General features: G+C 39.7%; 1 protein-coding gene across 11 annotated transcripts in view; it reads right to left on the reverse strand.

Annotated features, from left to right (window-relative positions):
- Nucleotides 1–26853, reverse strand: part of RUNX1T1 (RUNX1 partner transcriptional co-repressor 1) — a 114033-nt gene that overhangs the window by 60020 nt on the left and 27160 nt on the right. Inside the window, exon 1 of one of the 11 annotated variants that reach the window (XM_052786760.1) lies at nucleotides 18537–18751. The exons of 9 other annotated variants lie outside the window; for them this stretch is intronic. In XM_052786760.1, the coding sequence (XP_052642720.1) occupies nucleotides 18537–18543 (7 nt within the window). In that variant the 5' untranslated portion in view covers nucleotides 18544–18751. Of the gene's footprint in view, nucleotides 1–6817; nucleotides 6924–18536; nucleotides 18752–26853 lie in introns of those variants that run through there. One more of the 11 variants, XM_052786765.1, reaches the window with a different exon arrangement.

The raw sequence follows: 26853 nt of genomic DNA on the forward strand, positions 1-26853 counted from the left end.
AGAAGAAACTTGTGTATGTCATGTAAAACAGACTAACAAATGTAAAACCAGATTAAACCCCCTTCTGAAGCCAGAGAATTCACACAAATTCACACTGGCACAGAAATCAGGTGATCTCACCCAGGAAGAAAGGTGCTGGGTTAGCCTTGCAAACCCCAACCCCAGAAAAACTCAGCAATATGTGCTTAACTATAGATACTGAAAACAGCTGTAGGTAAACTAATGAGACCACTCACAGGCCATACAACTACATGCAACATTTCTAGACCTTAAAGCATCACAGCAGTCTTAGTCTTGCACAATAAAACTTAAAACTTCCTTCTTTAAAGTATCTTCCCTTTGTTTTGAATTTTAAATATCAGACCTCAACAACAAAAAAAGTCATACAGCTGAAGCCTGAATTGGAAAAAAAATCAGCAATTATTACAGAATCCACAGAAAATATTAAAAACAATTTCAGGTATCGTAGCATTGCCATGCTTGACAGTTGTACAAAACGTGCTTCATTTCATGTCCAGTAGATTCAAATTAAATGTATTTTTTTTTCCCCAACAAATACATACAAAAAGGTTTTTCTATCTATAGAACCTCATTTTCATCAAGCCAGCTAAACCCACTACTCCAACACAGCAATTTAATATTGACCTTTGTGGATCAGTGCAGCTTCCGCAATCTCCATTTACTTCTACATACGTGCACATACGTGTGCACATGCGTGTATGCGCACGTGCACTTATACACATATTTAATCAAGTTTTACTTACTTGATTTTGTATATAAAAAAAACTTACTGTGTGGGGTTTTTTGGTTTTGGTTTTGGTTTTTTTACATTCTGCTTTAGAAAATTGTAAGAAATAGTCTTCAATTACACTGAAGGGAGTGTTAAATGGAGGGGAAACTGCAGGGCGAGAAGTCAGACACCAAAGAGAACCCACTCAATGCTACAAGTGCAAGAGAAATATTGACAAAGTAAAGAGGTCTGATGCATTTGAACTCTGAATGTTTGATGTGGATGCATTTAACCCTTAGTGATATGGTAAGTTTTCTTGTGCATGAAAAGAATCTTACAAAAAGCAGATTTAACTCTCTCCGTGCTATGGAAACACCCTACATTTGGCTTTGAGTCTACCTGGATATATGCATTTTGCTTCACTGAGAACTGGATTAACCAGAAGAGGAGCCATTTTTGGTAAGAAAGGGAAGAATATTCAACAGGAGGAAAGAAACTCCGTGTCGGGGCAGAGGGTGGTGGAGAGGGCAGCGGGGCCAGCCACTTCCCATGGGCTGACAAGAGCCCCAGGGTGCACCTTCAGCGATGGCTGGCCACATGCACTGGAGTGTCCGATAAAAGGCTACAGGGCGGGAAACACCAGCCGGCTGGGAGCATGCCGAGGGCTGGGAGAACAGTCGCTGGAAATTTTTCCCGGTGACTGCTGACCACGAGAGGGAGCCGATATTGTGCAGCAGCCCAGGGAAAAACTCCCTTTCCCTGCGGAAAAGTCACAAGAAATGACAAGGTACTCGGAAAGTCAAAGGGAGATGCTTTAAGGAAAGTTCCTTCCAGTATCAAAAACTAACCTCAGCCGTGCAATATAGGAAGGAAAGCTTATGATACTGTGTATGTGTACATCGTATATACTATTCTGTTTCCACAGAACCAAACATAACAACAAGTATTTCACTCTAGATTTTGACTATAAACTTTTCTTCCTCAAAAGAATAACTAGGCAGTACTGGCTGCAACAGAAGACCATTTTCAGTGCCTCCTACTGTCACCTATCTACCCCAGCCAAACAAGTCAGATGTTTCCTGTGCCCCTGCCCTCCCCCAAACTTACACCTCCCCCACCACCTCATCCTGGTTTGGACATGGCTTTCTATATGAAATACTCCAAAAGCGGAATTGCAGCAGGCAGCACATCAGACAGCGGCATGCCTACAATAGCACACTATATGCAGTCACAGGAGCCCAGATCGTGCTCACACAACTACAGCCATGTGATGATACATGAATTTGAAAATGCCCCAGCAAATTTAACAACATGTCTTTTTTGCACCAAAACACGGAGAACCAAACAAAAATTGGTATTTTCTTCACATCTATAAACAGTCAGAGAACTCAAATGGCAAGCAGGGCAGAAATAAAGGAAAAAAAATACTAGGACGGCTCACACAGATCTTTATAGGCACCACATATGTTTAAGAAAGCTAAATCCCAACGGCAGAGACAATTCAAAAACATAGAGAGATAGTGACTGCACTGGGATGTCCTGTGAGGATGTGTTTCGTTATGGTCTTCACTTGGAATAGAAGATGTAAAACACATCAATAGTTGTCTGGTAGGCTTTAAACTGCTCAGATATGAAGAAATAAAGAACTGCTGAACTGCAACAGCTATCCAAGGCAAATTCTGAAATTATGAAAGGAAAATTAAAAAAAGGGAAAATAGGAGTACCTGGATGAAATACTAAACAGTTAACAAGAATAATTGTCCCCAAATGAGTTCCTATCCATTATCTTTTTCGTAATTATTGCAACCGAGCAAGCAGCTTCAGTAACTGTGCATACAAATGACCTATTAGAAACTTAACAGGTCATTTCCAAAGGTGATTATGAGCCCTGACTTACAGAGCTACTGGGTTTTCCACATAATTCTGTTCAATGCCAACAATCTGCACAAAATTAAGATAAAATGTGTTTCCACAAGACTAAGTGGAAATAAACTTCCAGAAACTAAGACCATCACTTCAGAAGGTATGAGGTGGTGAACACTGATGAATCAAATGCAGTCATTTTCATAACTGAAACGCTCAAAAATCTGCTTTTGCCTCTGCTGTGGTGTCAGGAGAATGGAAAGAAGGAGGCAGTAATTATATGTTAGAGCTCTTACAATGCCACATGCTATAATTAAATGATGATGAGTGTAACAGCAAAAAGTCTAAGGTTAGATAGAAGGGATAAAAAGCATAGTAGGTTATCAGAATGGACATTTGCTATAGATCACTACGAACAGCAGAAATGTGTGGGTAGTTAAAGATACCTCAACCAACTCTTTAAAGGAGTTCTTGCAACAAGAGGATGCTCTTCATCACAACGGTCCTTATTGGCCCTGTTTCTTAACAGGTGGCTGTTTGCGCTTTCATTGTAAGTGAACATGCAACAGGTTTTGTATTAGAAAATATCAGAAAATTATTCAGAACCAACATTTAAGGAGAGCAATAAAGAACAGGAGCATAGACGTGTAGCTTCCTCAGTTGCTGAGGTTGTTAAGAAACAGTAGGAGACACAGAAACAGATCCTGGCACTCCCACTGTGAATGGCTTGGGCATGTTGTAAAGAAGTTAAATGAGCAAAACCGGAATAGGTTCACTTAAAATGTGCTGGGGAAAAAAGGTAAAAGCAAGCATACCAAGCTACACTAACCAGAGGAAACAAAAGAAATACCAGATTTCATTCATATCAAATAGATAAATGAGAAAACAAAACTATAGGAATCTTTGATCTTAATTGAAATTGAACAAAGATTCTGATAACTAACAAACAGCTTGGATATTGGCATAGCTTGAGTTTAAATCTGTCTCAATGGCTGAGAAAGAAATGGGTGAGGGGGGACACCAAACTTGGACAAAACCCCCCTGATCCTGGAAACGTGTGTGTGATTTTTTACAGGAAGGAATGAAACAGAAAATGGTATTCCGATACTGATTGTTCTTCCCTCACTTTCCCTTCTAGCACAAAAAGAGAGAAAAGAAGAGGTAAAACAAACACTCCAAGCTACTATTACACCATTCAGTCAGGCCTGGGATCTCAGGAGTCTTTCGACATACCTTCCTTTCTTCCAGCGACCCCAAACCCTGACAAGAATGGGGACAAGAAACTGTATGACCTTGTTGGTTCTGCAGGGAGCCAGCAGCCTTCTCATTTATTACTCACCCATGTCTTCTTCTGTTTCTTTTTCTTATTGTTTAAAATAATCTACCTTTCTCTTTTTTTTTTTACCATCTCAAATGTAGACTTTAAACACATGCTCTGCATCATGTTATGTCATACTGGAACAGCTCCTGGAAACACTGAACTTCACTTGTGATTATTTATCTAAAAGCTTTGTTTTCTTTTAAACTGTGTGTATTTCTTTGCACTGTATCTATGGATAGCTAAACTCCCAAGCCTTCAGCCTGCCATCTCAAAGAAGCTGATGCAAAAGAGTCCAAGTAGAGTTTACTGTTGGTCTGTAATGAGAGTAAAATTATAAAACTCTGTATTGAAAGCCAGCTGCTTCATTCTTAACTCTGATCCCCCCCCTTTTCTTTTGCATTCTAGCTAGCATACAGCTGTAATAAATATGGCTCTTCTCACAAGCCGTGCAGATGTTAACAGTTCTGTAGGACATCAAGAAACATTTCAAGAATCTTGTAAGTGCTGACTAAACTTGCTTGAATTACCCACACTACCTCCTCGACATTCCTATTGAGTAACATTAGCCTTACTGAATATATTAAGAAAAAAAAAATTAGCATTTAAGCCAAGACATTAATACCTAGGTCTAAACGCACTATCAATAAACAAGGAATGTTCTTAAGCCATCAGACAACAGATACTCAGATAGTGAACCAAAAGAAGTCAATTTATTCTTTGTCAAGATGAATAATGCATTTTTCATTACTTATCTATGCAACAGTGGCTAAATGTCTGAAAATATATAAGAGGCACGGCTGGATGTATTTGAAAGAATGGATCAGAACTATAGCAAGATCTTTTCTTTTCTAGTAATCAAGTGGATTAATACTAAATTAGAGCAAAGGAGTTCAAAGTGCTACCTAGTACATTTTTATTGAAGTTATATTAGCATGACAGTCATATGCATTAAAGATTAAGCTAAAGCCTCAAACCACGGTCAGTTCTGGGCAGGAGTAAGAGTCCAGCTGTGCAGGTAGAGGACTAGATACCAAATGCATTCATTAAGCGGGTCTGTACTAGAGATACTGTTTTAATATTCTCCCCTCTTCAAGCAGTGTGCTGGTTTTGGCTGGGGTAGTGTTAATTTTCTTCGTAGCAGCTAGTATGGGGCTATGTTTTGGATCTGTGCTGAAAACAGTGTTGATAACACAGGGATGTTTTCGTTACTGCTGAGCAGTGCTTACACAGAGCCAAGGCCTTTTCTGCTCCTCACCCCACCCCACCAGTGAGGAGGCTGGGGGGGCACAAGGAGTTGGGAGGGGGCACAGCTGGGACAGGTGACCCCAACTGACCACATACGATGTCATGCTCAGCAATAAAACTAGGGGAAAGGTTGGCGGGGGGGGGGTGGGGGGGGGGGGTGCTGCTCGGGGACTGGCTGGGCATCAGTCAGTTGGAGGTGAGCAATTCTTTTCATTTGCATCACTTGTCTTTCTTGCGTTTTATTTTTCTTTGTTATTTTCCTTTACATTACTTTTTTTTATTGTTGTTGTTATTGTTATTAGTATTACTACTACTATTACTATTTTATTTTATTTCAATTATTAAACTATTCTTATCTGAACGCATGAGTTTTCTCACTTTGAGCCTTCCAATTCTCTTCCCCCCATCCTGCTGTGAGGTGGGGGGGAGCGAGCGAGTGGCTCTGCCGGTGCTCAGTTGCTGGCTGGGGTTAAACCACGACAAGCAGCAAGCTTAGCCTCCTTTATTGGGGTAAGAGTTTCAAAACACGTGAAATGTGACTAGTACTCATGTATTACTCCACACACCTGAAAACCCACATCAAATACCCTACCCTGTGTGTAAACTCCACACTTTCAAAACCTCCTGGAAGGAGGGCTGCAGAGCAATTCACAGCACTGAGCCATAAAAAGATCACAATCTTTGACAAGTTCAGAAACAAAATGTTCAGTCGAGAGTTTCTACAGTGCAGTTTTGAGATTGACACTTGACGGGAGACAATCTCAGCAGAGTTTCAAAGAGGACAGGGTAGGGAGAAATAAAACGAACGTATCAGTACATTTCCTGCAAGGGATCGATAAAAAGACCTCGCTCCTACAAGGACTTAAATACCTGCTCAACTTCAGATACTTATCCTATTATGGTAGCACACTTGACGTTAAAATCAAGTCTTTGAAGACGCAGGTCCCAAATAATTTACCATGAAATGCGGAGCTCAAGGTTTTGTTTGTTCTTTAGCAATGCAGGAAATATGAAAATAAAGCAGAATTGCAACGTGCTATTTTTTAAATGCTTCATGACACTGCTTTTAGAGTAATGTCATCAAAATGTCGTAAAAAGTACATTTAAGCATTTTGAGATAAGCAAAAAGCAACAGACTACAACCTTAAAAAGAAGTTAATGTAATATTAACAGAAGCTATGTAATTAGCTAGTCCAAAACCTCAACCCGTCTTCCTCAACCCAAATAAACTGGAAGGAGAGAGCAGGAAGAAAAGAACTAAAAAAAAGGGAGAAATATAGAAAGTGAGGGGAAAGAAAACCCACACAAGCCAGAGTCCCTCACTGCTGTTATTCCTCCACGAGCGGAAACGCTCAGTTCAGTCGTGGCTTAGGAGGCATAAACATCATTGAAATTCAAAGGCAGCTCTGAGAAAGAGGACGCCTCAATTGGTATGCAAGTGGTGTTTTCTCGCCCTGAATACATTATGAACTTGCAGCATGCTAATATGCCATGCTATCATAAGCACCAGATGGAACAGTAGGCAGTATATGTCCCATCAAACCTCAGGAAGATGTATTAATGTTCCTGCTCTTTTTTTCCTTCCCTTCCCCTCCCCCTCCCCTAGTACAACCCTTCAGCTGTGTCCCTAGACTGGCACATTTCTTAGCATCAGTCACCTGCTCCTGAAGCACAGTTCTCCAGGGTTGCCTCATCTTCACCAGGTGGTGCCAAGCATCTTTTCAATCTTTTTTATCGCAGAAGGTAAAGGCCACAAGACGTGTCAGGCTGTGCTTACTGAAGGGTACCAAGTACAAAAGATAACATCATGAGATAAATGATAGATGAAGAAAGACTTCGGGTCTAAAGCTAGCACAATTGTTTTAAATTATGTATAAGGAGCGTGGCACAAATTTCACCCTCAGTACTATTGGCGAATGAAGAATTGGGGGGCAGCGGCGAAGGGCAAGATTTTCTGTGTAACCAAATAAAACAGAGGAAACCGGATTAAAGATCTTTGAACTGAACTCCTTTTTTCACCACACTGGAAACCTTTTCAGAGAAGACGTACACAATTCAACAGCCATTTACAGGGTAGGGTTTAATTTTAAATCAGTGTATGAAAATGGCACACAGGCAAATCAGTTTACAGGATTTTGATTATTTTTTTTTTTAATTAGAGATATGGTATTCTTTGACTTTTGTCACTAACTAATTGCTTGGACCAGTATGTATGATTCTAAAGAAGCGTAGTATTTCAATGCTGCTTTGCATCATTAATGAATTCAGTCCCAAGCAGGTTTTATATGACTAAAGAGAAATGTAATCTAGTATTCTGTATGAAAGCATGTGCATACACATACAAAACTAAAACATAGATTTTCTGGTGTCATCTGAATTTTTCCTATCTATTCACAGAAATATGCCTCCTACTGAAACACATAGTTCACAAGAAAATTATTTTCTCTTTTTTTCCTTCTACTAGGCCCTTTCAAAAGATAAAATAAGGTCCTCAAGACTGAAAATGAAGAGTCTGTGCATTCAAACCACCAGTAAGAAGGACCTGAGATGGATGACGAAAAGTACATCAGCTTTTTGCATGTGAAGTTTTAATGTTTGAGTATTTTTAAACACATTTTTCAGAAAGAAATCACATCAGTAAACACTTTGCTAATTTCTGTTATTTTAGAAACCACCTGCTGATTTACAAACAGCTCTCGCTATACATGTAAATCTATTATTTTCCTAACAACATTAGCCTTCTCATAAATACAGTCTAATTCTGCAAGATGCTAGGTATTTACAACTCACATGAACTTTTCTGGGAATTAACATTGCTCAAAACCTCAGAAGAGCTAGTTACACAAGTTATCTGTTGCATGTATAAGGATTTTTCCAAGTATTAAAGGTCTGGTCAACAGGGATTTCCCCCCAGTCATCCAACCCTAACTAAAATAAAAAATAATTACCTTTTTCTTTCAAACAAAGCACTTTACGACTGTTGCATCTATTAAGTCCAGACAGACTCTAATGCAAGGATGTCTTAGGAACCGAGTCAGAAATCAGACGAATTTTCTTCCTTTTTCTCTTCCTATTGAATATTGGGGGGCTTGTTTTGTTTCTTAATATATAGCCTTTAAGGGTAATTTGCTAGATTATGATTTGCATTGTGCAAATAAGTCTATTTAAGTCCATTATCCTGCATTATAATGTAATTTCTGACACCTTAACAGCACTCAATTTAATTACAACATACTGAAACAGTACAGCTGACTCCCAAAGGAACCTGTTTGGATCAGAAGATGATGATATATGCTAGCTGCTGATCATCTTTCACCATCAGATCCGCAATCAACTGTTTTAAAAGAACAGTATCAGAACATCTGCATCATCGTATTATTTTGTGGCAAAGAGCCCTCCAAAACCCAGCAACTGCATGCAACAATGTGTGCACATCCCAGACTTGTAAGCAGACATATTTAAAAACCCACAGCTTTACTGTAATGACCAAAGGAGACAAAAAAAGGCTTTGATTTCGATTCAGCAAGCATCAATTTCTGCAGCAGAATCCCCATTAGGTAATTCATCAAGGCATCTATTTTATATCTAGTGTGGCAAGACAGCAAAAACACTTACAGCCTCCAAAAAGAAAAACACTTGTGACAAAACTATTAAGCATTCCTGGTGATTAAGTAATAGACACTCATTCTTTCAAGACTGTCTTGAACCAGTGCCCCAGACAAAACCCTGCAATCATATTTGCTGGTGTCAGGATGAAATCAAGGCATCATGATTTTCTGTATTCTTTCAAGAAAAAGCAAGTTATTCAGCAGCATCCACAAAGCTCTTTCTGAAAGAATACAGAAGTTAACTTAAGGAGAAAGTGTATCATCTCTCTTGTGGCTCTACGGAGGGATGCAGGTCGATATCTGAAATGTTGGTAGTATTTTTATCTTTGGGGCTTTTACAGACTCTCAAGAACAGTTTGAAGCAAAAGCTTTAAGGCAGCATAAACTAAAGAATTCTGTTTCTACTGGTCTCTGAAGATTAAATACCATTGCTTTCCTTCCTCAAAATGAAAGGAATTGGAAATTACTACTCTATCAATTGACACGTCAGAGGAAGAAGCCTGGCTGGTCAGCTGAGAAGCAACCATGCAAATCCAGCCTTTATTCCACCAAGACATAGTTGCGTCTATGCAGAGGAGTCTGAAGAGGGCAAAGCAAGACTGTAACACTGGCTCTCCCTCAGACGGCAGAGAATTTGCTATACATGCTCTGAAGGCTCTGCTTTCATACCAAACTCTCAATGAAAGTTTCATGCGCAGATTCACCTCCTGCGCAGCAGCCTTGCTTATTAAACACAGAAGAACCAAATACATATTTGCTTTTACAACCAGAGAATAATGGAAAGAGATATGTAAGTAAATTAACAAAACAAGATGAGCATTGCTCAAAATACTTTAAAAATTTAACACGAGAGACACAAATAATATTCCCAGAGCGGCCACTGTCTCACTTCTCCATTTGCAAGGGGACAATAAAGTGCTCACATTGACTATTAGGAATTCAGAAAAGTGAAATATACACTCATTACTGCACAGATCCCCTTTAAAAATTGCAAAGGACTTTGCTTTTGTTTCTGAAGATGTAATGCAGTCTAATGGCGATCTCGGTGTAAAATAATGAAATATTGATCTTAATGAAGTAATTTAAATTACTTCCGAGATCTAATATGAAGGATGTTGACAGAAGTGCTCTCTCTTTCAGGACCCTAGAGTGAGGAGATCCTACAGCGCCATGGAGGGATGAACTCAACCAATGTGGGCCACTTTAATTCTAGTTTTATCACTCTCCTCCCTCTGCCAGTGGAGAAATGAAAACTAAAACCACCAAGACCAAAGACATGGTAAACTCTGTTGCAAACCAGTTTCCAAGAAGAAAACCAATGACTTTCAAAGCTATTCAATGACAGTGCCATCTGACCTCGCTGGATATCTAACTACACCCTTTCTTTTACAGACATAACCAAAGTTGCTTTAATGAGCATCTTTCAGCTTGCTTTATTGTGTCAGTAACTCTCAAAGTCCCTATGGTTCACTCAGTATTTCTCAGTGTGTACTTTCAAAACTGATACAAACCCCGATTCCTTCTCAAAAAGAATAAGGTTATCGCATCTCTGTTTTTTAAAGATCATTTTTGTACACTGTAGTTTATAGTTTAAAAAGTCAAAAATAGTGTACCTCGTACAGTTCCATGCAAAGAAAAGTCGCTACAAGAAAGAGTAACGCTGTCCACAGAAAATGACCTCTTCTAAACTTCAGTTAGCAAACTTTCTCCTAACTACAATACAAGTAAGCGCATGCAAAGCTGGCAGGTATAATTACGCAATCAACAATTATGTAGTGAAATGGACTGGAAAAATAAAATTAAACCAATAGATGTTAATTTGTATTTGCTAACCACGAATGGTGTGGCTGGTGCTCCGCAAGGCACAAAATCCTTAAAAAAAAAGATTCTCTTAAAAATTCAAGGAATGCTATGGGGAAGTCACATATAGGAAAGTCTATGGTGATGGCATTCATTTGGATTATAAAATAGCTACAATGAAACTCCAAGGCTGGGTACACATGCTTGTTACCCTGGCTTAAAAGGGCCGCCAGAATACATTTGGAATGCACAGTTTAGAAGCAAGAATCAAATTATGGCTGTATTTTCATATGATATGAGTGCACACATTTTCCAAACTGTAATCTTGCGGCAGGAAGACTATTTGAGTCATGTGTGTTTGCATGACTCACAAAACACATATTAAGGAGAGATCAGAAAGAAGGAAGGGGAAAGGCCCTGTATCACTAAACCAGGAGATTACTCCTTTAGCAGGATGTGGTTTCAAAACAGGAGCACAATAAGACAGTGAACCCAGCATTGCTAGAAGAATCAGAGAGAAAGGGGGGACTACAAGAATCTGCACTGGAGGGCTCCCAAGGCTTGGAGAAGTGGATTATAAGCACATAAAGAAAATTCCAATAAAGCATTAGAACTGAAAGGGTACCAAGTTAAATTTTAGAGATGCTTTCTGAATGACTTATAGAAGACAGAATAGTGCATTAACCCCCAGAAGAGAAAAGATGTATCAATAAGCTGGAAAGGGCAATGGACTTTGAAAGGTAAAACATATTCCTACTTCTTGAATCATCATCTCAAACTTCGCTGCAGTTAAGCATATGCAAATCCCACTTCCTCAAGTCTCAATTCATTACAGCAAATCCTTTTTTAACCAAGAATGATATAGGCCTGACCCTACACCAGATCTGCATGAACCTGCAGTATGCTTGAAGGGTTACCAAGATACATTCTTCTTACTTATTCCTCAGCCTCTCCTCCAAGAGGTGATCAATACTGATTCCTTTTGCTGTCCTATTTCCACATTTCTTTTGGTCTTTGTCAGCTCAGTATTGTCAATATGCAAAAATGCGGCAGAGCTTGTTACAGTCTGCTTCCAAAGGGATATCCATAATGAATGAGAACCATACAAGCAATAGCCCTAATAATTGTGTCCACTGCTGACAGTATTTCCTTTCGAACTTGAGGAAGATTTCCTGCCACCTTTGACTTACACTTTGTGCCCGTTTAAAAGCATGCTTAAGTTGCAGGCATATATGTTCCAGAACATATATCCGCATTAATACTGAAATAGCTGGCTGGATAATTTAAATTAATTCAGATATGTGGGTCCTAACAGGTAGCTATTCCTCATGAAAATTTCACAAGATTGCCAGGTCCCAAGAGCAAGAAGAAGTAGAAATAAATGCACAAGTCGTTATGCAACATCATGGAAAATCTCAAGTAAGGCTGTAGCTTCATGCCGCAGGAATTTGGGCAGGAGATTTTTAGATGTTGGATCCATTCCGTGTCTCTTTTGACACTACAGCCTTAAACCAGCTGCAAGAACAATACTTCCAGGTGATGTGCTGCAGCACAGGGACAAAACCAAGAGGTCTGTGAACCTCCAGCTGAAGCGGCTCCTCTCAAATCCCAAGGTCTCCAGCAACTTGTCTCAAGTTCTTCTGCAATTAATGCTCACAGTGAGGCTATTTCTCCACACTCTGCCTATAACTGGCACTAAAGAAGAAATTACTAGTAGGGAAAAAACAGAAAGACTCCACAGCACAGAGAAATAAATTCAGCTTTGGTATGTGGAAGCACAGCTTCATGAGCTACCACAGGAAGGAGATGCAGCCCTTTCAGCCAGCACTGAGCCTGACAATTCTGCTCTTCTACTGGCATGCAAAGGCAAAGTTCATTCTGCAAGCTACAGATCAAGTAACGGTTTCAGATCAGATTCAATGAATAACTAACTTTAGGTGCCCAGACAACACAAAAGCCAGTGCCAGGGACTACTCTGCTCTCCCCTACAGTGCACAGGGCTGAAGCACCTCAGACTGGATATCCAAAACAGCTAATGGATCCAGTAGAACAAAGAATCATCATGCAGGCTGAAGTGACCTCAGGACGTCAGACAGTCCATGCCCTTCTGCCTCAAAACATGGGCAGTTAGATCAAGTTGCCAGGGGTTTGTCCAATATGGTGTCTTCAATAATGCAAATACCATTACCTCTCTGGACTATGTGTTTCAGTGTCTGACCATCCTTATGATGAAGAGAATTTTTTTCCTGGTATCTATTTGGGATTTACCATGGTCCATTACTTGTGCCTGTTGCCTCTCATCCTATCACTATGCACCTCTGAGAAGAGTTTGGTTCTATCCATTCTCTCTACACCCTCCCATTAGGTAGCTGTAGACAGCTCATGACAGAAAAGATGACATAAAGTTAGTTATATTTACCTAGCAACTGCCTACAGCTCACCAACAGGGAAATACTGGAGACAGGATGCTTTACTCCTGCCTTTCAAGAGCCTCAGTGTCTTGGAGACATGGGATCCACAGCGCTACTCCCTCCTCCAGAAAAGATGTCCTTATCCTCACCTTCAGAAGATTGGCAAGTAGAACGAGTTTGTGTAAGACATCGCTAGGCGAGATGGAAGAGGTGAGCTTTGATTTTATTCAAGTCTTTTGAGTGGAAGCCTCACTCTGGAAGTGAAAGACGTGAATTCAAATCCTCCCTCTGCTTGCTCAATCAAGCTCAGGTCTGTAACGTATTCCCTCAGCAGGGGGAAAGCTACTGCCCAGCAGCAGCTTATTCTGGATGGGAGTAATCTCCATTGCTCTTGTTCTGCCCGAGAACTGAGCAGGAAACATTTCGGGAGGGACCAAGGCCCAAGATCAACAGCAGCCAGGAGGAAGCAGCTCCTGCACTGGTCCTGCTCTTCGTCTGGTGATTCTCACGTACCAGAGGCAGGAAGAACACATGTACATCGCAAAATGCAATGTGGTGCAGAGACGGCTGAGCTCCTGGAGAGTTGAGCCAATGACTATAGATAGCATGGCACAGCACGGCAAGGACTTCACCAGCTTCACTGAGGAACTGCGTGAACGTAGAGTTAGCATAGTGGGATATTGAATGAAATCAGCCTTGCCAAGCGGGCCAATATGGCTAGACTGTGTCTGTGTACAGGTAAAAATCCAAGTGCTGCTGTGCCCTATGGATTTTCCGATTTAATCTCTACTCGCCTCAGAATCTCTGGCCCTGTGCTCCGTTTTACACCACACACATTTCTGGGAACAAGAAGTAAGCCTGCACTCGTGAAGAGACCAACGTTTCTGAATACGCGCTGGGCTTCCTCTGAAATTACCTACCGATCCAGCTGTGCAAACGACTCAGACACAGAAACGCTTCAATTCCAAAAAGACATAGGTGTGAACTCAGCACTGGCCTGCTTAACCCTATCGATACTGAGACAGATCTTAGCATGCCCGCCCAGAGGCAGCTCGACATGCTTGGGAAACTTTAAAGCTGTAACAGTGATGCATCTGGAATGAGGACAGAGTTGAGGCATGCAATTTTGGATTTGGAAGCCAGCTACTGCTTCAGGTGCAGAAGTCATCTTGTGCACTTAGCTTTAGTCTGTGACCTGGTAGCGAGAGATCAGGCTTCAGCTGATTTTTTGTAGAGTTATCCTTGATGTACACACTTGGAAGAAAAAAGGATGCAGCAAACAAACAAGAAAACTGGTACTGGTATATGTACAGGTCCTGAAAAGGCCCAGCTATCATGTCTTCTTCTACTCTTAGACGTATCAACTTCTCTATCCGGACTTTTCAAATCGGCATATCACATCATTTTAGAATTTATTTTACCCCAAACTGGTATTCAAGTCCTTTTTTAAAATTGCATATACACATTGATTTGCAAGATATGATGATTATGTCTCAAATATATGAGTGTGGAGTCCAAAATCTTCAAATCAAGATGCAATCAGTGCTAAACACCCTACACACGCCAGTGAAGTACCGGTCCTGAGAAACTGTTTTGCTTGTTCCCTTACAGCAAAGGGTCCAAGTTGAAAAGCACTGAAACTTCACAGGGAAAGAGTGTTTGGACGCTGCTTAAAAATATACATATTAATCGCTATTTCTGCAGCATTATCTCCAACCCATGATGTGTTAGTTATTTTCCATGCATACGTAGCAAGATGCAGTTCACAGCCCCATGGGTTGAAAATAACAGCAATAATGTCATGCAGACTTTGGAATATATTACTACCATAAAAGAAGAAGAAACTTTAATACTTTGAAAAGCAAGTCATTACACATCGTTTCCCAAACCCTACAATATATATCTGAGGAACCTAGTGACCCACGGTCATCTTAGGGAAAGAGCTTTTTGCTCCTACCCAAATCCTGAAGAAGATAAAGTCATTATGTAGGATGATTGGAATAATGATGCAAGGTTAACACTTGGACTTAAATATTTCCAGACACATTTTCTCCGTTTGGCAGGAAACTTGTTTTGTAAGACACAGAATTGTCCTAATATAACAGCATAGCAACTGCAACTTAAAACAGAACAAGTTGGTTAATGGAGTATTAGGAGATTTTTGCTGTATAACAGCATTTAGACGCATGTATTTAAAAAACAGGTGGATAATCCAAATGTTCAGTTACTAGGACACTAACAGTTATGTCCATGGCAATTTTGTTTCTGTTCTTTAAACAAATCATCACTTGCAAGCACTAATGTTAAAACCAGAAAGCCAGTCTAGTACACAGTGGCTATAAATGCCAAATCAATTTTCAGCAGATAATAAAGTCCATGTTTTACAATCAGCAATGCACTGTTTTACTACCCAAAATGTAAGCTAATAATATATAGCTCTGCTAAATGGAAAATGCAGATATGCTGTTAAGAAACGGGCTGGCTGTGAGATGATGGATCATTTCTGCTGGGACCTTCTTAAAGCTATGTGCAAATGTTTTGAAAATATCACATGATGTGGCCATGTGTTAAAAATTACAGCCAGTTAAGTTCTCTGCTAAGAAAAATATGTGGGCAATTTATGAAATGCACTCCAGGATGAAGATATCTTAAGTAAAACCAGATTTTGAAAACAAACCCATTTTTTTTTGAAACACGAACTTAAAAAAAAAAAAAAAGTTGCAGCCACATCTGGAGAGCAGAAGTAAAGAAAGGGTGGTCTGACCTAATACCAGGCCATCTTCTGAAAGAGCAGCATTATTTCTGGGCTACAATGACTGTGATCACTGATTGTCCTTTTAAGGAAACCATGCTGAATACTGCCATGGGCAATAATAAAGCATTTTGTAGGCCAACATCTGTTCTTTGAAAGTACTATAAAATGACTGATAGATTTGTAATGTTTCATAAATAAAGTCCGGAATAAACAATTCTTAAAAAAAAAAAAAAAAAAACAACACAAAAAACAAAACCAAAACCAAACAACACCAAAACCAAAACTAACACACATTCATAGTAATCAAACCGGTGTACAGTATTACATTTGAACACCGTTCCCCCAGCATCAATTATTTAGAGATAAACACTTCCTAGAGTTCACTACACAGAATGCCAAAATGGTTAACTTGGTTACTGCAAGCTGCATGTTAACGGGATTATCTTTCTAGAGACTTTTCTCAGAGTTGCAGTAGTGCCTTAACAGACCTCTGAATCGCTTTTACAGCGTTTCATTAGCAAGCCTCACTGCTGTTGCTTTGCCCTGACAGGGAAGCGAGGAGGTGAGTGGCCAGTTGCAATTGTAACGGTATGAGCAGTTCGTCTTTGAAGGGCAAATTTAGTTTGTGTAAAAGTGTTATCGCTACACATAAACCAGAACCCATCTTTATTACTTCCTGTTCTTTCCCCAAAAGAAGAAGGACTTCAGATGTCAGAAGCACTGAAGGGATGCTTCTGAAATCAAGACTTCACACATACACAAAAGGCACTGACATAATATCAGATTACATAAAAATACACATCCTTTTAATCTCCTGTACATAATGTGCTTACTTTTAAAATACAAAATCTGCCCCAGATGGCTAATAATGCCCATTTGAAAAAACCCAACACCACAATATTAAAAGGCTAAAATATGCTGTGAACAGATTGAGAGGCAGTTCATCCTAGAGGAGAGTAAAAAAGTGCAGATGGGTGTCAAAAATAGCCAAGTGTCAGATCTGTTCAAGTATCTCCATTCTGGCACATGCTCCCAGTCACAGCTGTTAGTGTATTCTCTGTATCCAAGTGCAAGGTTTTCTAACACTCCGAGCTGACATTAAAACACACTTCTTCCTTGCTACTGCTTTAACAGAATGCTGGAAATTAAAGATTTATTTAATGGTAAAGCTTAACGAGTATTGATAAGGGTATACATACTCCAGTGTAGCGCATGCCATTTTGATTAAAGATGCATGAAATTTTAACCAGCAGGTAGATTAAGTAATTTAAATGCCAAAGGCTTAATAGGTTTTCAAAAACCTCCACTCTAGGCATTCCAACACTGTTTGCCAATAGCCCCAAATAATGCACACAAGGATCACGACTGATAAGACTGTGTCATTTTAGTACATTTAAATATATTAATAAAACACAGAAACAGTAAACTGCACAAGATGAGTTTCACAGAAATAAGGGAAACGTCAGCAGATTATGCAAAATGCAGTTTTCCAAATCAATGAATTACTGTGGTATTTCTCATGAAGACCACATTCCCAAGAATGTAATGCATGCAAATCAAATTTGACATTTAAAGGGTTAAATTGACCTTTCATAGTCCTCAGTTGTTATCTATGCAAATTAATTTGCCCATATTTCAACCATATAAATCCTCTTAGCCTTGTGCTTTGAGCAAACAGAGCCCACTTTCTTGTTACAACCAGAGGATCAGCAAACATACCAGCAGTAGGGTATGACCGTGTATAAAAATCCTAAAAGGAAAACATTCTTCCAACAACTGGCAATACCTACATGCAACTGTGGTTGCAGCAAACTGGCAGATATTGTTTCAAAACACCATCTGTGAGGTGTACAGACTCTCTGTGATCAAGCGTAGCCTCTTCTGCCTGTCCTACCCAAATAATCCACAAGAACCAGCCAGCTGTAGGATCTCTAGCCCTGTCTTTTTTTATCCAGAGACACAGGCTGCTATAATCAGGCACATGGCTTTCTTCAGTCCTTACCAAAGGGAAAAAAACCAAACAAAACACACCAAATTCAATCCACTCAGTCGTGGTCAAGTATTTCAAAAAACCCCTCAGACAAATCACCCTGCATAGAAGCCCCGTTTTCATTGGCAATAACACTTATCAATTAGACAAGCGATTGTAATATCCAAGGATAATATTTTCCTGAAGAAACCAACCTATTAAAATTTCCAGCTCCACAGCAATTCCTCTAATTCAGCAGATTTTTTTTTATTGTTTTATTTTGAATCAACATATTTCAGTCATCTGCCTGGTGACAGTTAAGGACTACAATTTAGGACAACGCTGGAATAATTTGTTTTACAAATCTCCTTCACTTCTCTAACATAAACAGCTTTTCACAGAGATAATTTCAGCTGATGGGTGAACGCTGTGAATGATCTCTACCGATCAAATGTTTGCAGATTCAAGGTACAGCTGACAGTCATGAAAGCCAGCCCGAACCTGTATTTCTCTTTGCTAAAAATGATCCCCCGTGCAGAGACCTGCACCCACAAAGCCAGTGACTTTCTGCTATTTCTATCCCTTTTCATTGAAACATCCAGTACTGCTGTAAGTATCATCTCTGGCAGTTCCCTCACACAAATTCCCCTCCCCCAAACATATACACAACAGAATTAGCATCCACGATCGCTCCGTACCCGTATCAGCTTGCAAATCACCCTCTATATTAAAAGAGAAGAAAGAAAAAAAAAGAGAAAAGAAAAAAAATACTCTCAAAAAACAATTAGCGTTTCCTCATTTAAAACCGAAAGAGCTGCAATAATTTCAACTCACCAGGCATCCTTGGATAAAATATACCACACTGTAAATGGCTCTCTCCTAAAAGCAAGCTTATTTAGGGCTCAGTGCCTCCTGTTCTGGAATGAACAGAGAGAAGCGAGGAGGGCCATCAGAACTGGCTGTGGCAGCGTAGCTGGAGGCAGGATGCTGGGCGCGTGCGTTTGCCAGGCAAAGACAGATGGAGAGCTGACATTCTGTATTGCACTTGGAGCAGAAATGTGAATGATGACAGGAGCACATGTGGCCTTGAACCCAGCCCTGTCTCTTCAGGCAGAACAATGACAGGGATGTGTGTGCAAATTATCACAACCCCGGCTCCCCTCAGCTGACTCCTTTTACTCTACCTTTCACACCAAGTTCCAGATGACCAAAGAATAGAAAGTAAAATGCAAAGTGATAAGCCAAACACTGAATTATTCATTTTTTTCCTTAAAAGTTAACCCTTTCTTCTGCTGACAACAATTAAAGAAAAAAGCATTGCTTTGAATCAGCTGTCTTCCAAAAGTGGAAACAAATTCATTCTTTATTTTAACAGTCATCATTTTGCACTCCATAGGACTACGTTTGTTTATTTAGCTGGAAATTCAAAACGTGCACGAGGATATACGGAGAGTCCCCCCTCCTCTTCCTCCCCTCCCCACACTTCTGTCATTATTATGCTGGTTTACTATAGTGAATGGAGTATCAAAATCACTGCCTTTCTCAGATTCTCAGTAGTATGTGTAAAATAGAACACTCTTAGAAAGCAGACCACTTCTATTTTACTATAGTGCTTTTAACCCCCTGGGATTCCTGCATTGATATGTTCCAAACATTTGCAGCTTACTCTCCTTTACCTTCCATGGTGATCCATGGGGGATGAAAATAAAATCTTCCCTGTAAAGCTTTTTCAAAAGCTAAACAATCATGTCCTCCCAATTTCTGATTTTGCACACCCCTTAAATGTTTATCCTTCACATGAATAACGTATGCCTGGCTAGGTTCAATGCACTCTTCCTTATTAAGCTTTAATGGACACCATGATACATAAAACTACAAGTCTTTGTTATAGTGCTTTATCTAAAGCTGGCTATTTTCTTCTCAGCAGTCCCTCTTTAGTCCTTTGTAAAACATCTTTGCCTCTTAGGAGAAACATACGCCTGACTCGCATGCCTTCTGTAGCACGTATAGCCTTGCACAAAATTCCAGGCACAAGGAAAAATATCTTCTTTTTCAAAACTCTCCTCCCATTTAGCACTTGCAAAAGCTTCTCCCTTTAGTAACACGCATTTCTCCAGCAATTAGTGCGTAGGTCCTGGTTCTGACTTTGCCTTTGCAGTATACATTTAAACCCATATAGAAAGGCAGCGATTCTCAGTCACATCTTCAGGAGCTGCATTCTTACCAGTGTAAGACTCATCCTTTTGTACTTATTTATGCTTCCCCCTGATTTTGCGTTATGCCATCTTCTGCCTCTACTACGCAGAAACGACTCTGCTTTCAGGCCTTCCTCTTCCTTCCTCTAGCTGCCACAGAGCCTGATAAAGATCTATTTAGGAAAAGGACACACGTGTAAAATTAAGCAAAAAATAACAACCCTTCCAATATCCGGACCGAACTCATGAATATATCTCACTTAAAGCAAATGAGTCACTTAATTTACTGATATTTCCACAATAACTTTTTAATGCTATCTAAGTGCCACCCTTAAGCTTCACTGAAATAGGAGAGAGACTCCAAACACAGGACTGGCAAATGCAAGACAATCAAAGCAGCAAAGGAGCAGCTCCCCTCGCCCCAGTAAACACCCCAGCACTAACAATCTAACTCGTCTGCGACTTGAGGCGGGTCTTTTCTTCATCTTCATCAGATAGCTACTGTAATGAAGTTCTCTATAATGGATTTTTAAGTGTCAGAGAGCCCAAGAGAAACACCGAAACATGAAAATGTTTTCGTGACAGACTGCTTTCATGAAGGGGCCAAAAACAGAGAGGGGAAAGGGAGAGAAGCAAGGGAAAGGGAGACAAGCAAAGTCTGTGCCACCAAGGCCTTTGAAGAATTTACCATTCTTTTTGTTTTATTATTTGATGTGCTATTTAAAACCAGTCAGTTAGTACTGTATTGGCTGTGTTGTTTTTCTTTTTTTAATGCTGTACTCTACATAAAAGGAAAAACATTTTCACAGTTGGAAATGCAACCTTTCATCAACATAGATGCAGCCTGAATCAGCTTCAGAGTAGAAAGTAACGTGTCAAAGGTATGACGCATTTTAATAAAACCGAACAACATTCACTCTTAAAAGAAGGTCTTAATATCAGTACATTGTAAATCCACAGACCACAGCTCACAAAATTGAACTTCCATATGCTGTGTGATTATGCATCTTTTTTCTGTGTGTAAAAAGCCTTTTTAAGCTGTTATCTGACTACAGTAATTGCCATTTAAATTGATCCACGTCAACAAAACCTGGATCCCTGGAGATTCTCACCTAGAAGTCTGCTCATGGAAGGGGCTAACAGAATGCCTGTGCATCTGAGACTACTTCAGCATTTTCTCAAGCAGCCAGCTGCATGAATAGTTTTTCCCTCTCATTATTTAATACACTGAGGCAGGCTGCAACCCATTTGGCAGTCCTCCCTGAATAAATATCTGTGGATATTTATTCGCTTTCCCCACCCCACCCCACCACACCCCCATTTTTAATGCAGTCACTTAAAGCTTGCCCTAACAGTTTTTGCACCAGGTCTGAAACTTTAGCAGGCCAAGCAGAGGTGGACAGCCCATTCTGTAAAATGGTTTTATTCTCCGCTAAGGAAAGGCAGTGGTTTTAACATAGGAACAGTTCTGCTGTATCACAAGAGTTGGTATTATGTGTAATACCAAAATTAAAGGGATACAAAGAGAGTGAAAAATCCAGAAGATAATCTTCAGCCAGTTTCTTTATGGTGCACATTATGCTACACCTTCCTGAGTGGGAATCAGCTCCTTCTTTGACAATCATTCAAAAAACTTTACAAGATAATTTTAAATAATCCTCTGCAACTCTTAATGTTGAAAATGGGTAAAGAAGGCAAAACAGTCTCCATATTTGACGGGGGGAAAAAGAAGATTTTTATGCAGTGGATGATATAAGGTCGCTAAGACATGGATCTGATGGAAAAGAGAAATTCCAAGTGATCACCATTTTAAAAGTACAGCGATTGCCTTTTGCGCAAACCTAGCTTAATAACAGGGACTGGAAGTCCACTGAAACGCATCTGTAGTTAATGAAAGCTCTCTATTAACAGTGAAGGAAGAATTTAACTCAAAGCTTTTCTGTAGGACTTCTCAACTTTCCACTCTACTTACAGCAGACTGTTGTGATACATTGTGACTTCACACAGTGGGTATTAAGTGAGTTAATTCAAAGGAGCTGAAACCTCATTGATCCTAATTGAAAGCAATACACCCAACCAAATAGTTTTCTACCCCATCTGCTCTGGCCTGCCACCAGCTATTCAATACAAGAGAATTAATAGTTTCAGATATTCTAACAGACCCAGTAAAAGCACTCATTTAAGCAGGACTGCATTAACAAAGTGAAAAACCAAGGGCAAAATGGGTTCAAATGGAGCATTTTACTCCTAGTTGGCTTTAACAAAGCTGAATAATGCTTATTCTGACTTTTTATGTGCAAGACTTGATAAACTGAATGAGAAGGCACTCAATGATCAGTCAACGAGCATTGATGAATGGTCATTAGGACCCCCCCAATCTCAGGGAAGGCCATTCCACAAAGTGGCACACCAGCTTGAAAGGGCGGACTCACTAATGTCCAGATTTCCCCGCTTGCTTGTTCCACTTTCACTTTCAGACCACTGGCCACCAAATGAGGCTGACATATTGGAAAATAATCTTTTATGGGCGAGTGGCAAATAAAAATGGAGGCATTAGCTGGGCTTTCAAATTCAAATCTGCTAGTTTTGTCAGCCCCCAAACGTTTTGATTTTCCACCCAGCTGGAAGCTATTAGTGTGTTCTTAAGGCATCCCACTGACAGAGCAAACCCACCTAATGTGTGAGCTGTAGAGCTGATGGGGGGACACGGGACAACCACTTCTGGATGCTTTCTTAACTTTATTTGGTTGATTGTCCAACCAAAGTACGGTAAAGGCAACAACTTCAGGAGAAGGCCACTAATTTCTTGCTGCCCAGTATCTCCTACGGCCTGGTACAACAGTAGTCCACCTAGGACTGTAATGGGTACCCTCAGTGTGACTTTTCCCATGACATGGTACCTAGCCTCCCTTGCTTTTACTGCACTACCACAAAAGAGCTCAAGCTAGTCAAGAAAGGCATTTTTAAATAAACTTTTAATTCTTTGCTTGGAAACAGGATTAAAATATTCCAATAAGATAGGTGCTTATCTGTGAACAGTAGCTCTTAATGCATACAACACAAAACATTTGCCAGATAACACTAAACATTTCCCTAAGCATTTCCTTATTGGCAAGGCTTTCTGGACTTCTGAAAAAAGACAAATGGGACCTTTAAAACATACATAGCTCTGTGAAACACAGACTAATTGAGATTATCTACACAAATATTCAATAGTTGAAAGTAAAGTCACCAAGCTGGGAAGAAAATATTCTTGGTTCTCTAAGAGAAACTGTTCGTCATGTTACCTCTAGTATTGGATTAAATTCATTGGAGGTGAGAAAGCATTCATCTCTCTTTTCAGTTAAGGAAACTTAAGTCATACTATTTCAACAGGATAATCAGAAATTAGTCCTCTAAAGAGGATTTCAAATCATCTGTTAAGAAAAGGCAACCTTGGCAGTGGGTCAGACTTAGCAACCTAGATTGCCTATTGCTTTTTGATCAAAAAAGAACCAAAAAAATTCATTCTTGTTGAACACTGCCAGAAATCCCAGTGGCATTTCAGGTGTATTTCAGGTTTTAAAATAATGAAAATATACATAAAGACCTAATTGTAGAAGAATAGTTCCACCAAAATTAATTGACTCAGAATGGGAGGGCCAACACAGGCTTCGGGTCTTAAAGAACGCATGCTCTTTTGCTCTATACATACGTTTTAGTAAGAACACTCACGTGGACAAACTCACATACATGTACCTGTTTCGGTGTCTATTTCTTTCACTTGATCTGGGCTAAACCAAGACTTGCCTTCCCTTTTTATTAAATACAGTATTTTCTATAATGTGGGTAAAGTAAATTAGAATTGACTGTTAATTTCTATCATTATTCGGATTCAAAGGAAATTACCACACCATCTGAGCATAGACATCACTGAAGCACTTTAGAAAATTTGATATTGATTTGATATTATTTCTGAAAGGACACAAGAAAATACCAAAGATGCCGTCTCACCGACAGGAGAAAGAATACATTTAGTGCGACCTGGAGAAGCCTGGGTGAGAATATCTGGTCCTGCTGAACTAGGGTCATATTTTGAGATTCAAAAAGGGGAGGGGGGAAAAAAAAGGAAAAGAAAAAAAAGGCTTCAAGCTATCAGTTGCTTTTTGACTTGAAGCTCAGGGTGTTTGCTCTTTTAACATGGGTAGGGAAACTCCTCCTGCTGTAGTGTATTAACCCTAGTTTTGACCTCTAATCGATGTCTTTTCAATGCATAGGATTTTCACAATAAAGATAATGTGAGAGAATATTTGTGTGAAAGCGTATCTACCACTAGCCATAAATTCGAGCCTTGCATTTTTCTTTGTAACATGTCAATATTTGTGACACTAACTAAACATATTTTATTCATTTGACAAGGACTGTTACATTATATTGAAAACTTTTGTTTCAATGTCACCACCTCCCCGTTTTGACTGATGGCGAGTTAGTTTTGTTAAAACGCAAGGGGTGATAGCGTATGCTCCAGTGAACTTTCCCTCCTCTCAGCACCAGAGACAAAAACCTGCAGCTCTGCTCTGTGCTGGCAGCCATCTGGCCAGCTTTCTCTCAATGCCTGCCCCACACCACACTGCAGGCAAAATTTCAGGGCTCTAGAGCTCTGTGGAGCTATTCATGACATACCAATTTCACATTTTCTGCTTGTACGCTTGCAACAATAAATGCTAATGAGGACTATGAATGACATTTTTAAAGACAATAAAAAGGTCTCCAAATCCCTTGCATATGGAGACACTATTTTCTAAACTTCACCTTCTGTTAGGGAGCCATTACACTCTAAAGGAAAAAAATAACCTAAGGAGAACAATGAGATGATCAAAGCATAACCGAGTCCTTACGAATTCCAAAGAAAACAATGTTTGCAAAGCTAGCTTAATGACAGACAGATTTTATGCCGATGTACAGCAGTAACACTTCAGTGCAGGAACTCTTTTTCAATAGCAGTTACTTCTCATCAGGGGGGCTCACAAATTGGGGGGGGAAGCCATAGCAAATCCTCGCTTTCACTGATCATGTATAACCCCACAAGCCATAGATTTGGACTTTTTAATCACTAATCTCTAGATGAGTCCAAGAATAAATGGTTATCTTTAATTGATTTGGAATGCCATGCTTTCATAGAGATTACTGTACTGACCAAGAGAAATAACAAATTTTAATGTTTTCTTCCCCCAAATCTGCCTTTTGCAATGCTATTGCTACTCTTAAAAAAAAAAAAAAAGTTGCCTTCACTCTTGGTACTGTGTTTTATACTTAATTAAAGACAGTTTCCCCTTATTAGCAAGGATTAAAAACACTTTCAGGAAAATCCACCAGGTGGAGCAAATACACAGCAATACAAAACATCTATTTATGCTCGTACTGCCATTTTCAACAGGGAAAAAATGTTTTATATGGAAATATTCTTACCTCTTGACCTCTCTTCTTCACCCTTTTGTCATATATTGATCAATTTGTACTTAGTTACTACATTTATAATGGTACAAAAGCTTTGTTCAAAGGGGCCTTCGTACAAAGCTATTGTTCCTGATAAGTTTCAATATGAATTTGCAAACCACAACAGTCATCAGATATATAAGGGCAATTAAAGAATAGTATTATTCAACATACATATATGTGTCTATATTCAACAATACAAGGATAATGTTGTGCCTGTAAAACAAACTAACAAGCATTCAGAAAATAAAGCTTAGTCTTACATCAGGCAGCAAAATCTCTACACGGGCCTCCACTATAATGGGCTGGAAACCTGGCCATTCTGCATGTCTTGTTATGTGTTTATACACATAGTAGTGCCAGTAACATCACAGCAGTGCCATTGTACATTCTGTTGGTGTTTACCATTATTTTAGTACGACATCCGTCAACTACTAAGTATTTTCAAGAGTGCAGTGAATGAGGGCTATAAATAAATATTTAAGCATATCTAGGACAGCTAAGCATTATTTCCCCATTTAAATTATTTGCTTTCCAGAGCCAGGTGAGAAAGCCACTTCCTCATCAAATATTTTAACTCTCCCTGATGAATGAGAAGGTCTAATGGCATAAAGGCAGGGGGGCACCTTTTAACATGACGAGAACTAAGTCCTAACAGAAAAGTGGTTATGGATGAGCCTTCTCACAGTTATAATAGGACAACCCGCTGGCAGACCCTGTAATTGCTAAAATGGCAAAGCAGTATTACCAAGTGAACGGCTCTAATGCAGTTCAGCATCTCGAAATACGGCAGAATCAGTACACAGACTCATTCAACCCTAGATGATGGAAAAATATTATCATTTTTGAGTGACAAAGGGAAGGTACTGATTTTAGTCAAAGAAATCTTTTTCTTTCCATTGTTTCCTTAGTTACACCTTTCATCACGTTTTTTCTCTTACTTTTCCATTCAGTGCCCTCTGTCTTCTCTCTGCCATCACACCTAACCCTGTGTTCTTGATTCTGGGGCCACCTCCTCACCCTGCTACACACCTCCCTTCCCCCATCGACTACATGACTTGTCTCTGCTCCCTGCTGCCTTGGGCATTCATCTTCTCCTGCCTCTGCTAGCCCTGAAAGCTAGAAGTTGTTCCAGAATTTGAAGGTGTGAGTACTACCATAAAATATTACCCACAATTAACACATAAATGAAAGATCAACAACCAGCACTCTAACATGGAGGGACAAACACTGTGCCAGTTAGGTTTCCAGTACAAAACTGAGCCAGAATGGGATCCACTTAATGCACAATCAGAGAAGCACACCATGCTCCCTGGAAGCACAATGTGTTGACATAAGCTTTGTGCTTTTAGTCCGACCCAGACAAATCCCATCATAGCTAAGGAAAATTAACACACAAAATCTTTGTTTCTTTAGGAACAGGGAGGAGCCTTGAGGAACACAGGCCTTTAAATATCATTTCATTTTATCTAATTGTGTTG

Source organism: Harpia harpyja, chromosome 5 (assembly GCF_026419915.1).
Source record: "Harpia harpyja isolate bHarHar1 chromosome 5, bHarHar1 primary haplotype, whole genome shotgun sequence".
Classification (NCBI taxonomy): Eukaryota; Metazoa; Chordata; class Aves; order Accipitriformes; family Accipitridae; genus Harpia; species Harpia harpyja.